General features: G+C 28.4%; 1 protein-coding gene across 6 annotated transcripts; it reads right to left on the bottom strand.

The window, feature by feature from the left end:
* Nucleotides 1–1,641: 1,641 nt before the first annotated feature.
* Nucleotides 1,642–14,760, bottom strand: LOC111631499 (acidic fibroblast growth factor intracellular-binding protein-like). 6 transcript variants are annotated; one of them, XM_023375754.1, is made up of 7 exons: nt 13,032–13,052; nt 12,706–12,883; nt 11,696–11,891; nt 6,292–6,418; nt 4,932–5,032; nt 2,170–2,303; nt 1,642–2,067 (listed from the first exon to the last, which is right to left on the bottom strand). In XM_023375754.1, exons 2-7 carry the CDS (start codon nt 12,785–12,787, stop codon nt 1,841–1,843), a joined length of 867 nt encoding a protein of 288 aa, XP_023231522.1. In that variant the 5' UTR covers nt 12,788–12,883; nt 13,032–13,052; the 3' UTR covers nt 1,642–1,840. The 6 variants fall into 6 exon arrangements, with proteins under 6 accessions (XP_023231522.1, XP_023231521.1, XP_023231520.1 ...); XM_023375752.1 differs by lacking the exons at nt 11,696–11,891; nt 12,706–12,883; nt 13,032–13,052 and adding exons at nt 8,961–9,156; nt 9,971–10,148; nt 10,297–10,311 and having other exon boundaries at nt 1,826–2,067; XM_023375753.1 differs by lacking the exon at nt 13,032–13,052 and having other exon boundaries at nt 12,706–13,010.
* Nucleotides 14,761–16,296: the final 1,536 nt, after the last annotated feature.

Below are 16,296 nucleotides of genomic sequence, written 5' to 3'. Positions count from 1 at the left end.
AACAAACTAATACAATAACGAAGTAAAAGTATTATCCTGTATGGCACAAGCAGAGGACTCTGTGGTTAAATGAAATGAAGCAACTATCCTCAGGACTATGTGTTCTCCATATCGGCAATGCACAAAGAAAAAATCAAAACATATAAAAGTAAATTAAAAGATGCTTGTATTAACACAAGAAATGTGGATGGACTAGCTTCTGCATGGAAGTTCTACATAAAAGAAAAACTAAAATGCAAAAATTCTTAGCCCGCACCTGCCCTTATACTTAGTGGCATTTTTGTGTATTTATTTTATTTTTATTTTACATATGTTAAATTTATTTTTTTACATTATTTACATCGTTATTGTATTAGTTCGTTTACTATATTTGTTTTATTTTATTATTTATTTGTTACTTTATCCAATATTTTGGTTTTAAATTTAAATGTAAAAGTATTCAAATGTTCTGACATTTAAATATTAAGTTAAATACATTCGAGAATACTTGTATCTGAAACATTTATTAAAGAAACATTAACATTTTCGACCTAATATGATAGGATGGCCTATCATATTATGTCGAAAATGTTAATGTTTCTTTAATAAATGTTTTCTCAGCATCAGGTGCTGGATGATTTATTATTTAAGGAGTTGAGTAAGATATTTGATTATTTTTTAGTTTTTTGATTGTTCTTTCAACTTAATATATGGAAATGTTATGGGATGAAGATTTTTATGCTGTTATGTTTATATGTAGATGGAATTAAGGTCAGATATGTTTAAGGTCAGATGGAATTACCTATTTTCAAATGTTAAAATTCATTAAAAGATCTCCACTGTATATACAGAATTTAGATACAAATATTGCACCAGGACACATCTTGCATCTGCAATGTAATAACTAAATGCAATTGCATTAGAGTGCAGATAATCAGTAGTGAGTTATTTGTTGATTCAAGTACCATGCACCCAAACAAAAGTTTGGGTGCATGGTACCTTTTGTTTGGAATCCTATCTCAAGTTTTATGAAAGATAATGGCATAGTCATAGTCATACAAAGTCATAGAATATTTCAAGACCAGTAACAAGCCAAGATTTTTTTTTGTACAGTTAAAATACTCAAAGAAGTGGCTGGATACCATCAAAAAAATGAGTGGTGAAACCATGTGAGGTATGTATTTAATAAAAATATTGAAAAGATTGCAAAGGGCTCTTGCTCAACTTTCCCAGCACTCAAATGGAAGGTTAAGGGAACCAGGAAGTCCAATAATTTTCAATTACATTACAATATAAAATTTAAATAATAATAAATGCTTAAATAAATAATAATTTAAATAATAATAAAGGAATAATTTTGTTTAATTGTGATAAAAATCTCTTTTAAAAAAAACACTAAGACATTAGCTCAAAGTTAAAATTGTATGTGGTACCATCTTTTAAGAAATTTTATTTAAAATAATTTTTATATTATTAGTTATTATAAAAAGGCAAAAAACTAGTTTTGACAGTAATGATAAGATTTAAAAAATATTGTAAATGCCAATAATGAGTAAAATTTTCATTAAGTTGATCCCACTTGAGATATGATACACAACTCCTCTCTCTCTTCATTCTCTTGACCTTTAAACTCAAATTTAATAGCCATCAATGCCCCATGTATAAAAATAATCCTGCCAAGTTTCAAACTTTTGGTTCATCCAACATTGACATATAATGCAAAATAATATACCAAAACACACACAATTTTATATGGTGTTCTATTTTACATTTTTGGGCTCGAGTGTCAAAATATCAAGAAATGCAAAATGCAAAACCAGGAGATCAAAATTTGACTAGTCACCATACTTTATGTTATATTCTATAACATCTGGGAAAGTAATATTGAATAATTTGATATTAATATACTTACTTTAAAAGTATTTTCTAAATCACTGTAAGTTCTTTCTGTGATTTTTGCTTTTAAAGCAGAAAGGACTAAATGTTTATGACTATCAAGATGATCTCTTTCCAAAAGTAACTTCATTTCTCTTAATTCTTGCAAAAATTCTCTGTCCATTTCCATAGCAGTTTCTTCATATTTACAATCTAAGAAATAAAATAATCTAAAAAATTACAATCTAAGAAATAAAATAATTTTTAATTATTTTTTATATTTAAAAACTATTTTAAGCAGATTTAAATAAATACCTGTTTTCATACAAGACCAATTAGACATCATCTGATTTGCACAATGTAGAAAATCATTGAATGTTAAATACTGTAATTTTCTTTTTCCTGTTTCAAATCTGTTATTTGTAAGATACACAACAGCTGCATACTTTCTATAAATTAATATATCAGTATTTCAAAAAAAGAATATGTTTTGATAAATATATCCAATCACATGTATGTAATTTCTATTTTTTAAAGTACTAATAATAATCAACATAAAAGTGCACTTTCAAAAATAAATTATTTTTGATAAAGTATATATTATTTACATTAATAGCAGAATAAATAACAGGAATTGCAACTTAAAATAAATTGTCAGCTATTTTAAATTTTAGTGATTTAACAAAAAATATGTTTATAAATTATTATAAAATTAATAAATGTTAGCATGATTTCTCAAATATGAAATTACATACTGAAAGAATCAGATGTATTAAAAAAAAATCATTGCAAAAATAAAAAATTTAAAAACATTTGAGATCTTGCAGATTTGTGAAATAAAAATAAGATGGTTCTAAAGTCTGTATACAACTTTATACTTTAATACCTGAAGATGTAAAATGTTAAAACTATTCTGTAAATAATACTTGAGACCCTAACTTTTGAAGTTTTGTTTTTATCTGATAATTTTATCAATATAGAATTTATTTATTTACAGAAAATAAAAAACTTAACATTCCACATATAACAAATTAATAAAGGAATACTTTAATGGAGTGACAAAATATGAAAAGCAACAAACTTCATGCATTTAAAACTGTTGTCCTAAAAATGGCTAATACATAAACTTAGAAACTAGCATAATTTCCTCTTTCATAGTGTCACCAAGGTAATAGTATCAGACAAGAGAAAGAAGAGTTCCCAAAATGATGAGATGAGCTTAACTCCAACGGATCTTTCTTTATAGTTGGAATTTGGAGATTCAATTCTCCTTGCAGACACACTTTTTCCAGACTTTTATTCATCAATATATGAAACTTTATTTTAGTTCTACAATTTACACAATTTTATTAACAAAATATTAATAGTTTATACAGCATAATATCACGATAATACTGCAATATACAGCATACAATAATGAAACACTGTAGTAAATATTTGCTTCCACTCTGCCATTTGTATCAGTGATATATGGTTTGTACTGTACTGCACAAACCATACACTGTACATTACATTATGTTTGTACATAACGTACAAACATACTGTACATTAGCCAATGAAAACAGTGTGTTATATATGTTCAATTTTACTTTAATAATAAAAATTATCTCTATGTTAAATAAATTAAATAAGTCCATCAAACCCAAGCTTTATATGAAAATATTTGTCTGATGGAATTTTAATAGAAACTAGCATAATTTCCTCTTTCATTTTATAGTGCAGTCTCTATAATTTCACAATTTCTGATTAAAAAAATTGATATCTTATAAATTTCATACTATCACAGTTGTTGTTAAGAATGCTGTTCCACTTGTCTACTACTATGGTAAAGATATGCATTTTATATCCAATGGATATTTTATACTCAACATATAGTTTTAGAGAACTTTATCAGGCTTCAAAAGTCTACTTATATTATATTTTGGATATATAGTAAATTAGGTAGATGCCATCATCTTACATAAATATTAACAATTGGGTTTTTTTATCAGCTGCTAGATTCTGGTAATGTATTGAAAATTTAATCACTAAGATTACATGGTAATTTCAAATTCATTCATTTCTTAAGAGAAAGGTCAAATTAAAAATTTGGATAGTATAACTGGTAATACAATATGTCAACCCAGACTATAAGAAGTTACAGGTTCAAGTCTTGCTCTGGATTGATTTTCTTCAAGACATTTCTAAATTAATCAATTAAATTAAAATAGTTTATTTCTAACTATTTATATTTAAATAAAGTGACAGTATCTGTCTGCCATTAGGACAAATTAATCTAATAATTTGATAAAAAATAAAAAAAATTTGATGCAATTTGATTTATTGTTAGAAATTCATATTTTAGTTTATATTGTAAACATTCTAAGTTTTATACATACACATAAGTGAAAAATAATCAAATTACTATATTATAAGATTAATACTTTGATTCAAACAGAAGCAATAATATTGAATAAAAATGATATCGTTTGATAACTTAACACTAAAAACGATAACACTGACATTTGATATCGTTTTTAACTTGTGAATTTTTATCTATTATTATTTGTCTTTTTAATGAAGTTTTTCTTTAAGCCAATGTAACTGTTAACTGTTACTTCTGTGGTTGTGTTAATGGATAAAGAAAAGATTCGAAAATGTATATTTTTGTAAATTGTCTTAACATCAGTATACAGATAGATGAAATTTGAATCAATTTATCAGTTTTAAATTTGAGGTTAATTTTTAAAAATTTTTCAAATGTATCATTTACTTTATTGATATTTGTGTTAATGTTATTAATCTCTAAATACTTAGTATAATCAGAAAGAGAAAAAACTAATGAAATTGAGATATTAAATCATATTTTTATAGTGCAGTCTCTATAATTTCACAATTTCTGATTAAAAAAAATTGATATCTTATAAACTTCATACTATCACAAGTATTTTAAAATCTACACCAGTAATAAAGGATTAATTTAACTAAATTAATGCATTTTATATTAAATGTTTTCAAACTGCATTCATCATTGACAAGAAATTTGGATTTACATGTAAAATCACATTTTGATTTCATATCTAAAAGTGATTACTCACCTTGCTAAATTTTCAGAAAGAAGGAACTGGTTTTGTATATTCTGAACAAGAGGACCAATCATATCATCTACTACTTTATAAACTCTCTTGACATTATCAAACTATGAAAATAAAATGAAAATAAATTAATCTATTTCACAAATAAATGTTTGTTTCCTTAGCTGTTTTTATATTTCAATGAATATGATATACCAATCAATCTGATAACTTAGCTGGACTAATTACTGTACCTTTGTGAAATTTTTAGAATAATACTAATATTTTCAACCCAGTTAATAGGTCATTCTCAGGTGTCAAAAGTCAGGAGCAGAGTGTTAGTGTTGGAAGGAAGGATAAAGAGATAGATTCAGATAAACAAACAAGGGAAGTGGTGGTTGATATGAAAGAGTGTGAAGATATTGCCAGGCATGGGGAATGGATTCCTTGTCCCTGATGTTTATGCATGTGTTGGTAACACTGTTTATAAATTTCTCACTTCTCCAGAATGCTAGCACAGGAGGGATGAGAGACAGTTCAGATAATTTTGGCTGCCTGCTAACCTGATAATCTACTTCTGTGCTGGGACTGCTGGAAAGTTGTGCATAGGAAGACAAAACTGTAGTTGGCCTCACTCTTTTAATGTCCTCTTTGTGTTTATTGAGTATCTGATCAAAGGATCTTGAAGTGTAACTTACATACATTATGCTGATGCCAGTGTCCTCACTTATGGTCAGGAGGATAAATTTATGTAATACTCCACTGTTCCATTTTTCATCTATGGAGTCTTTATCATTTTGCAGGAGGCAATAGAAAATAGGGTTGTGTTGGTAGGCTATGCATTTACTATTATTCTTAGTGATGGATTCATGGTCAGGTTGGAGGTTTTTAGAGTATATGAATATGGAGGAGGAGGAAATAAGCTTGCACTTAGACATATTTTGTTGTGTGCAAAGTTCTAAATGAGATGGAGAATGACATGCTTCCAGAGGTCATTTTTCAGTGCTAGATAGCTGATCCTGTTTAGCTCCATATTCTGGTCCTTTGTCTTTCCAACACTAGCATTCTACTTTTGACTTTTGGTACCTGAGGATGACCTATTAACCAGGTCGAAAATGTTAATGTATTTTTCTTTTTAATTAGGCTAAATAAAATATTAAATTAATTTTGAAAATATTAACAATAATTATATAAATAAAAATTTTTTAAAATCTGATTAATTCTTTGTTTTATAATTTCTTATTAACTAGATATCAAGAGGAAAGACTACTTTTAGATAAAAATATTAAACTGTTACTATTATACAAATAAAACCAAAATACTGATATGAGTAAATTGGTAGAACTTTACTAAATGAATATTTTTTTTATCTAAAAAATTCTACCTGTCGCCTACAACTCTTGATGTGAATCCCAGTTTTTTCACTCACTTCATCTAGATCCTTTCTGTTACGAGATGATAATTTTTTACCTAGAAATTCTCTTATCACTGAGCTATCAAATTCATAATATCTGTAAAATAAATTATATTTATTATATGTATAATCATAACTTTTAACATTATACAATAAAATTTAAACTGTACATAAATATAATGATAAATATTGCATTATAAAAAAGTTTTTAAAAAATTTAAGAAATTTCATTCACTTATAGTAAATACTGATTCTCATTTTTATTAATAGGCACAATTATATTAAATTAAATAATTTATGGAATATAAAAACCAAGTCTGATTTATATTAATAATCAAATAATAAAGCATTATTCATTATACCATAACTTCACCAATAATTGGCCTTTAGTCCAAATTATGTAACATATTTGTATATTTAATTGACCAAGTCATAGCCTGATAAAGAATGAGACTTTTATCATTTAATTAGTTATGGAATATATAGGATGATTCATAATGGTGGAACCACTCTATAATAACCTATTGGTGACATTTTAAATCAGCCTTGAAAGTTATTTTGAAGGCCATTTCAAATATCATATTTGCTGTTGCAGATACATCGAATTTTCTAATTGTAAATTTGCAAGGAATGATGAAATTAGTCTAAATCTTGCTTGAAATGAATTTTATTGCTTAATTTTTCCATGAAAACATTATGAAATAATAAGTCAACTTTACATTTATGAGCATTCCAGGGTATCTCACTTCTGCAACTTATGAATGAATGTTATTCAGAGAAGTTTCTTTAACATAACAAAAGAAAAAACATTGCATCCAAATTTAATTAATGATGTGCTTAAAATGCAGTCCTTCAACACCAATACACAACTGATCAGAGGAGATGAGTGAATCATAAATGTTTTGTCTAACTTTTGCACATATTGCTGCAATTCTATCCTGGAAATTTGCAATGGTAGTAGTAGGAGTTGAATAGACTATTTATTTAGGTAACTCACAATGGAAAAAGTCCAATATAGTTATCTCTGGTGAACATGGTGGCCATTCCACAGATCCTCCTCTGTCAATCCAATGATCTGGGAAAACAAAGAGTAACCAGTTTTTAACCTTGGTATGATATGCTGGAATCAAATCCATCAATGGTAAATCTTTTATCAAGATAGTAACTATTTCTTGCAAAATCATATGCAAATATTGAAAACTACTCAATGAGTCTTCATAAAAAAGGGCTGATTATCTGTGTTGGAAAATACCACATTGCACGTTAATGTACCATAGAACTTGATGGCATTTTCTCTTAGAGTGAATTGTCATCTGCCCAATAATGTAAGTTGTGGGTGTTGAGCACTCCATCCCTGAAAAATTGAGCTTCATCAGTCTACAAATACAATAATATAAAGTTTGAATTGTCATCAATTTGAATTAAAATCCAATTGCAAAAATCAACTCATTTAGCATAATTAGTTACTTGTAATGTTTGATAGTAATAAAGATGATATGAGTGGAATCTATTTCTTTTCAAAATTCAAACTACAGATGATTGAGAAATCAGACTTGTGAAATGAATCTGATTGGGTTTGAGGGTTTGCATTAACTGCTGCTAATACCATAATAGGACTATCTTCATTTGTCCTTTAAGTTAATCTGTATGGTATGTTTTATGTGCAATATCTTTCATTTTTCAAAGTCATGGGGTTTTTCCACCTTTATGAATCACCCTGTATATAGTAATTTGAATAAATCATAATTGCCACAAATGAAGCAAAATTTTAAACTTTATTTTAAGTTTACTATTTACATGAACTTCATATAATTAAATCATATACTACAATAAATTCATACTTAAATGGGAAATATTAAAAATAATCCACGAAAATCTATCTGTACAAGTGTTATGTTCTTAACTACTCCACAAACGCTTTCAACCTCCACCGAGGTCTGCTTCAGGTGGTGACTGACCTTGTTTTGGTCAGTTTGACCGTGTTGATGGTCAGGAAGAAACACGGTCAGTCACCACCTGAAGCAGACCTTGGTGGAGGTCAAAAGCGTTTGTGGAGTAGTTAAGAACATAACACTTGTACAGAAAGGTTTTCGTGGATTATTATTATTCAACGAAGTGTTAAGTTGTTGGAAGTCATTTTGTGTTAGAAATATTAAAATACTGTAATTCTGCAGAATTATCTTTGAAATCATTATAATTTTTGAAATTACAGTAGAGCATCAATTATCCGACCCCCGATTAACCGTCACATTGGTTAACCGACCGTTCTAGTCGGTAAACTTCAAATGTCCGCTAGTGATGTGGCATTACAATATTTGACTATATCTTGGCTACTTTAATATTATTTTTGTTAAATTTTTGTGTGTTTTAGCTAGCATCAACGGCTCGACCATTGAAGGGAGGCCAGTATTTAAACAAGACTTAATTTTCTAATTATGGGTAGTTGTTTGTTTCATGAGTTTAATAAAATAATTTTAAAATAATTTTTATATTATTAGTTATTATAAAAAGGCAAAAAACTAGTTTTGACAGTAATGATAAGATTTAAAAAATATTGTAAATGCCAATNAGATATTACTTTTTAATATTGTTACATAATCTTATTAAAAATCTGAAAATTTAGTGTGCAAAAATTTTACCTTTCTATTAACATTTTTTGGATACTAGGTGTTATTTGGAAAGTCCATTGTTCAGAAAGTCGAGGTGGTGAATGTAACAAGCGTTCCAACATTTGGAAGGTTCTGTAATGATCTTGAACATCACTAATTAACATATCTAAAGGAATGGATTCTTGTTTCAATGTGCCTTGAAGAACAGAGGCTGCAGCATCTTGAGCTAAATTACATTAATAATAATAAAGATTTATGTAAATAATTCAGGTTTTCTATTACTTCTTTTAACAATGATACATTAAAAAGAATTTTGTGATATTTAGAAGTTACCCTTAAGATTGTCTTAAACTCTTTAGATAATCTTATAAATAAAATTTATATATATACTTTAATAAAATATTAAATATTTAAATGAATAATAAATTATCTCATTGATCTTGTATAGTAGAAATAAAATAAAAATACCTTTTTTCAATAATTTTTTTTGCATTAAAATGAATAAATTAATCTATAAAAGAAAATAATTTTGAGACAACTAGAAAGAAAAACTGTTTGACCACTAAATTAGAAAAAATTATATCTGAAGAGTTAAATTTATAGCATGAATGGACAAAATATAGGTACAAAAAACTGCCACTTAAAACTGGTTAAATTAAAATTAAAAACACTAAACCTATAAACCAGCAAATTTTTATAAAAAGTGCAAATGTTTTCACTGATGTTGAATGAGCCTCATCAGGCAAACTAATCCTCAAATGCTGAAACAAACGAGGGATTGACGAACACATGTGCAAAGGGAAGGTGATGTAAGACAAAAGAAAGAGGGGGGGATTTATAGTTTGAAGACTTCCACACTGTGGGGAAGAAGTCAACATTGCGAAAATTACTGTGGGGACATTAGTGAACCAAAGACAAAAATTAGCTGGTGACAGATCAGGACTATATGGAAGGTGATGCATTGTTTCCCAGTAAAAGTGCTTTGTGGCTACTTGCATGTGTAATGTTTGGACATGCATTATTATAAAGAAAGCTCACACCTTTGGTCAGCAATCCTGGGCACTTGTCCTTTATTACATGAAGGTTCATCAGGGTTTTGATATATTGTATATTGCTCAGCATTGACTATCTCCCTGTTCCAGAAATTCAATCAACAACACACCATGACGATCATTTGCATCATGCACATCATTTTTCAGCCAGCTGGTTTTCATTTGACTGCACCATATAAAAGTCAACTGAATAATTGTAATAAAGTTGCTTCTTTATACAACTGATTTCAACATCTGGATTAAAAGCTGGTTAACTTCACTATAGATTAAATCATTTGTCAAAAAAATTACTGTTTTCTTAATTTTAGTCTCACCTCATAAACATTTTATCTCTGTTAGAAACTGAAAAAACCAAATGAATCAGTTTTTCATGAGATATGATTCCAAGAAACATCTTTTGCAATACTGACAGATGAAAATCAACAAAAATTTAAAGGCAAAAATATCATATAAGGATGTTTAAAACCTACTGTTTTCCTGTTTAGAACAATGATTAAAGTGTTTATATGATGCAAAATGTATTGTTGACACAAAATTTTTTTTATAACATACTGTATTTATCTTCATATAAGACGAGGTTTTAATTCATTTATCACAGCTTCAAATTCCTAGGTCGTCCTATACATGCGAGCGAAAGATTCTTTGAGTTTTTGCAAATAATTTTGTGAACAGTGTATTTGCATTTTTTACCGGATTTTTTACCTCTTGTATTTAAAAACATAAGTATTTTATCTGGTTCATTTGAATCATTCTTGTATATTGTCAGGAAAGATGAATAGCAATAGGAAAAGCAAAGCTTTTGAATTGAATTCCAGATTGAAATTCCAAAATCACATGGTAGCCTGATATAAGTTTTAATCCATTCTCACGTGAAAAGAGATGATTATTTGGAAATCAGAATCCTGAGAAACTAATAAGTGTAATCGATGGAGAGTAGATTCTACTGTTAAGAATTGGCAAAAAAAGGTTCCCAATTGTCCAGCTTTACATAAACAAATTATGTACAAGATTTTTCCTTAAAGTTTAAAATGTTAGTAATTTTTGCAAAACAATGTGTGCATTTACATTTATTTGATATTTTACTTGTGATTAAATGAAATAAAATTAGAATTGTATTAATAAATCTAATTTTCTTTATTTTGATCTTTAAAGTCACACCTTGTCCTATATGAGAGGCCATCTTATATTCGAGTAAATACGGTATATTTAAACAATGTAGTGAATACTAAGCAGCATGTTTAAGTTCAAAATTATAGAGTCAAACATTTTTGAAAAAATATTATGCAGCATATCTTAGCAAAACTAAATTATTTACTAAATATACACAGTACATTAAAATGCTTTTGTTAGTAAACTGTTTGTAGAATTTTTTGAAAAAGTGCACCTTTTTTAGAATTTGTCTGAACTGACTAAAAACAGCATAGGGAAAACTTTGAAGNTGTAAGCATCGATGAAAATTCAACCCGAAGTTGGTTAATAGCGATATACTAATATCCTAATATCCTAATATACTATACTAATAATGTATTTTTTCCTTTTTTTCGGTTATCCGATTTTTTCAGTTATCCGACCAACCTGAGTCCCCAAATTGAGTCAGATAATCGATGCTTTATTGTAATTAATATTCACAATATTGATTTAAGAGATATTACTTTTTAATATTGTTACATAATCTTATTAAAAATCTGAAAATTTAGTGTGCAAAAATTTTACCTTTCTATTAACATTTTTTGGATACTAGGTGTTATTTGGAAAGTCCATTGTTCAGAAAGTCGAGGTGGTGAATGTAACAAGCGTTCCAACATTTGGAAGGTTCTGTAATGATCTTGAACATCACTAATTAACATATCTAAAGGAATGGATTCTTGTTTCAATGTGCCTTGAAGAACAGAGGCTGCAGCATCTTGAGCTAAATTACATTAATAATAATAAAGATTTATGTAAATAATTCAGGTTTTCTATTACTTCTTTTAACAATGATACATTAAAAAGAATTTTGTGATATTTAGAAGTTACCCTTAAGATTGTCTTAAACTCTTTAGATAATCTTATAAATAAAATTTATATATATACTTTAATAAAATATTAAATATTTAAATGAATAATAAATTATCTCATTGATCTTGTATAGTAGAAATAAAATAAAAATACCTTTTTTCAATAATTTTTTTTGCATTAAAATGAATAAATTAATCTATAAAAGAAAATAATTTTGAGACAACTAGAAAGAAAAACTGTTTGACCACTAAATTAGAAAAAATTATATCTGAAGAGTTAAATTTATAGCATGAATGGACAAAATATAGGTACAAAAAACTGCCACTTAAAACTGGTTAAATTAAAATTAAAAACACTAAACCTATAAACCAGCAAATTTTTATAAAAAGTGCAAATGTTTTCACTGATGTTGAATGAGCCTCATCAGGCAAACTAATCCCCAAATGCTGAAACAAACGAGGGATTGACGAACACATGTGCAAAGGGAAGGTGATGTAAGACAAAAGAAAGAGGGGGGGATTTATAGTTTGAAGACTTCCACACTGTGGGGAAGAAGTCAACATTGCGAAAATTACTGTGGGGACATTAGTGAACCAAAGACAAAAATTAGCTGGTGACAGATCAGGACTATATGGAAGGTGATGCATTGTTTCCCAGTAAAAGTGCTTTGTGGCTACTTGCATGTGTAATGTTTGGACATGCATTATTATAAAGAAAGCTCACACCTTTGGTCAGCAATCCTGGGCACTTGTCCTTTATTACATGAAGGTTCATCAGGGTTTTGATATATTGTATATTGCTCAGCATTGACTATCTCCCTGTTCCAGAAATTCAATCAACAACACACCATGACGATCATTTGCATCATGCACATCATTTTTCAGCCAGCTGGTTTTCATTTGACTGCACCATATAAAAGTCAACTGAATAATTGTAATAAAGTTGCTTCTTTATACAACTGATTTCAACATCTGGATTAAAAGCTGGTTAACTTCACTATAGATTAAATCATTTGTCAAAAAAATTACTGTTTTCTTAATTTTAGTCTCACCTCATAAACATTTTATCTCTGTTAGAAACTGAAAAAACCAAATGAATCAGTTTTTCATGAGATATGATTCCAAGAAACATCTTTTGCAATACTGACAGATGAAAATCAACAAAAATTTAAAGGCAAAAATATCATATAAGGATGTTTAAAACCTACTGTTTTCCTGTTTAGAACAATGATTAAAGTGTTTATATGATGCAAAATGTATTGTTGACACAAAATTTTTTTTATAACATACTGTATTTATCTTCATATAAGACGAGGTTTTAATTCATTTATCACAGCTTCAAATTCCTAGGTCGTCCTATACATGCGAGCGAAAGATTCTTTGAGTTTTTGCAAATAATTTTGTGAACAGTGTATTTGCATTTTTTACCGGATTTTTTACCTCTTGTATTTAAAAACATAAGTATTTTATCTGGTTCATTTGAATCATTCTTGTATATTGTCAGGAAAGATGAATAGCAATAGGAAAAGCAAAGCTTTTGAATTGAATTCCAGATTGAAATTCCAAAATCACATGGTAGCCTGATATAAGTTTTAATCCATTCTCACGTGAAAAGAGATGATTATTTGGAAATCAGAATCCTGAGAAACTAATAAGTGTAATCGATGGAGAGTAGATTCTACTGTTAAGAATTGGCAAAAAAAGGTTCCCAATTGTCCAGCTTTACATAAACAAATTATGTACAAGATTTTTCCTTAAAGTTTAAAATGTTAGTAATTTTTGCAAAACAATGTGTGCATTTACATTTATTTGATATCTTAGCAAAACTAAATTATTTACTAAATATACACAGTACATTAAAATGCTTTTGTTAGTAAACTGTTTGTAGAATTTTTTGAAAAAGTGCACCTTTTTTAGAATTTGTCTGAACTGACTAAAAAGAGCATAGGGAAAACTTTGAAGTAATATCCTACTTTCAGAGGTTACTTCCATATATGTTTGGTTTCTTTGCATAGAAATGCTATAATTTTTGCAATGCTTTGATGGCCTCTACAAAATCCAGGTAACAGCGGAACAATCTTACTTTTCACCAAAATTTTTAAAAATAGAAACATGGTTTAAACTATTATTGTTTGTTTTGTCAACTTATGGCAACACTTAAGTGATCTGCCTAGGGGATGCCTTCCAGGGTCTTTTTAAGAGTAACTGGTCCCTATTCAGGCGTTACAGGTGTGGAGAAAACCTGGAAAACTCCATGTGGCCAGCCTGTCCTGGTGAGGAGTGAACTCCCAGTGTTCAGGGAACAGAACCACTTGGCCACTGGTGGCTTAAACTATTATTACATAAACAGATCTATTATCTAAAGAAGTTTTAAATGCTGAATGATAATCAAAACTTGCAGTAAAATTAAAAAACAAGCTATTACATAACGTTTTTCATTGTACATTTTTCCTGATTTCTATTTACCTTACCTGTATAACCATTCAACCATAATTGGAATATTTCAGGATCTACGATAGTATTATTTCCAACAAAGACATCCACCTCAGCAAACATTATTTTTGATTTATTCGGTCTTGATATATAAAAATCTGTTGTATTGTGATGCTAGCAACGGAATTAAACCAAAGTTAAGAGGTTAAATGATTTCGTACAGCCTATCAAGGTATCTGTTGCATTTTTTTCATTCCCGTCATTAAAATTTGATTTTAATACAGTGTAAAATGCTGCATTTAATTTTATAAGTGATGTCACAGTACAATCATAAGCAAATTTTTTTTGTTTTTATTTTATTATTATTATTATTTAATTAATAAAAGCTAATAGATCAAAAAAAAAAAAAACGCAGAAACTAGGATTATAAGCTTGAAGAAACTAGCGACCTCTAGCGGAGAATTATATTATATACTATAATTTAGTTATTTTAATAATTAAAAAATAAAATAATTAATGAAATTAAATCTTCATATACTAATGATAATATTGATAGATTTTTAAAAAATTTGACTTAAAATTTGGGTTAATATTTTTAACTTTGTAAGAATTTTGTAAACGACGAATATTATAACCGTTTGATTATATTTAAAAACATAATTTATAATGTTTTTAAATATTTTAATTTGTTTTATCCAGTATATTATCTTATAAAATGTACATATGAATCAATTTAATTAATGAATTTAAAATATTTACGATTATTCTAATAAATCCGAAGGAATAATTATGGTTTTTTAAAGGATTTATCAATGAATAAAGTTATTTTCTAATTAACTAAATTTTTTACTATTAATATACAGTATGTACTGTACAATAAATTGTCTTCTTAATGTCCTATATTTTAATACTCCGGTCACACATGTTAAACGGAAACATGACCGAAACGGTAATGCCTTGCCGTGCCTGCATGGAAAAATGAAGAAAAAAAAAAGACCCGAATATACCTTTTTTCGTTTATCATTTTTCACTCTTTCCACCCTATGGACATTAAGAGCGCCTTATTTCCATACTTTTATGGATTCAACCATGCTCACAATGGAGGTAGCCGGATAGTGAGGAATGAGGTCCGACCAGGGGCGAATCTACATAAGGACCAATAGAGCTTAAGCCCTGGACTCTCAAGTGTCAAGAGCTCACAAAAATTGAAATATTATCATACATTTTAAATATTTTTTCATTAACAATTAGCACTTATCGTATAGTAAAAAAATAGTTAATGTTAATAATATAATAATAATGATAATTTATAGTATTATTTGTATTAACAAAAAATAGGGGCCCATTGGACTTCAATAAGCCCTAGACCCCGAAAAACCTAGATCCGCCTCTGGGTCCGACATACAGTATTAGAGACAAAATAAACTAAACATGAAAAATTTCTGTGATTACGCTCCAGAATTCGATTTCTGATGTCTCTGGCCTTTCGACATACCCATATGGTGCATGATAACTTTAATGACTTTTTTTAATGTTTATTGTAGTTAGATTAACGAAGAGTATTTTAACAGAGTAATGAGTATATTGAATGAGAAGAGCTGCTTCAGTTATGTTGCTGGGAGTTATTTTAAGGTTTAAGTTATTTTATTTGATATCAGGCCACCACTCTGGGGAACCTGAAATCAAATTTGGCCGGCTCGAAAAACTCCAGGAATTTTTTGGGAGGTGGTTCGTTCAGATGTTGGGCCCTGTCTCTCACCACTCGGCCGCCCCATTGTGGACTTGGCCGAACCCGTTATGTGCTTCCTAGAAAGAGGCCTTCTTAACTGTTCGGCCATCCGGCCGAACTATATAATTTAAATAATTTAAGAAATACGCTAAAAT

This window comes from Centruroides sculpturatus, unplaced genomic scaffold (genome assembly GCF_000671375.1).
Source record: "Centruroides sculpturatus isolate CEXI.00-Female unplaced genomic scaffold, Cexi_2.0 scaffold518, whole genome shotgun sequence".
NCBI lineage: Eukaryota > Metazoa > Arthropoda > Arachnida > Scorpiones > Buthidae > Centruroides > Centruroides sculpturatus.
This window is presented reverse-complemented; position numbering and strand designations above follow the sequence as displayed.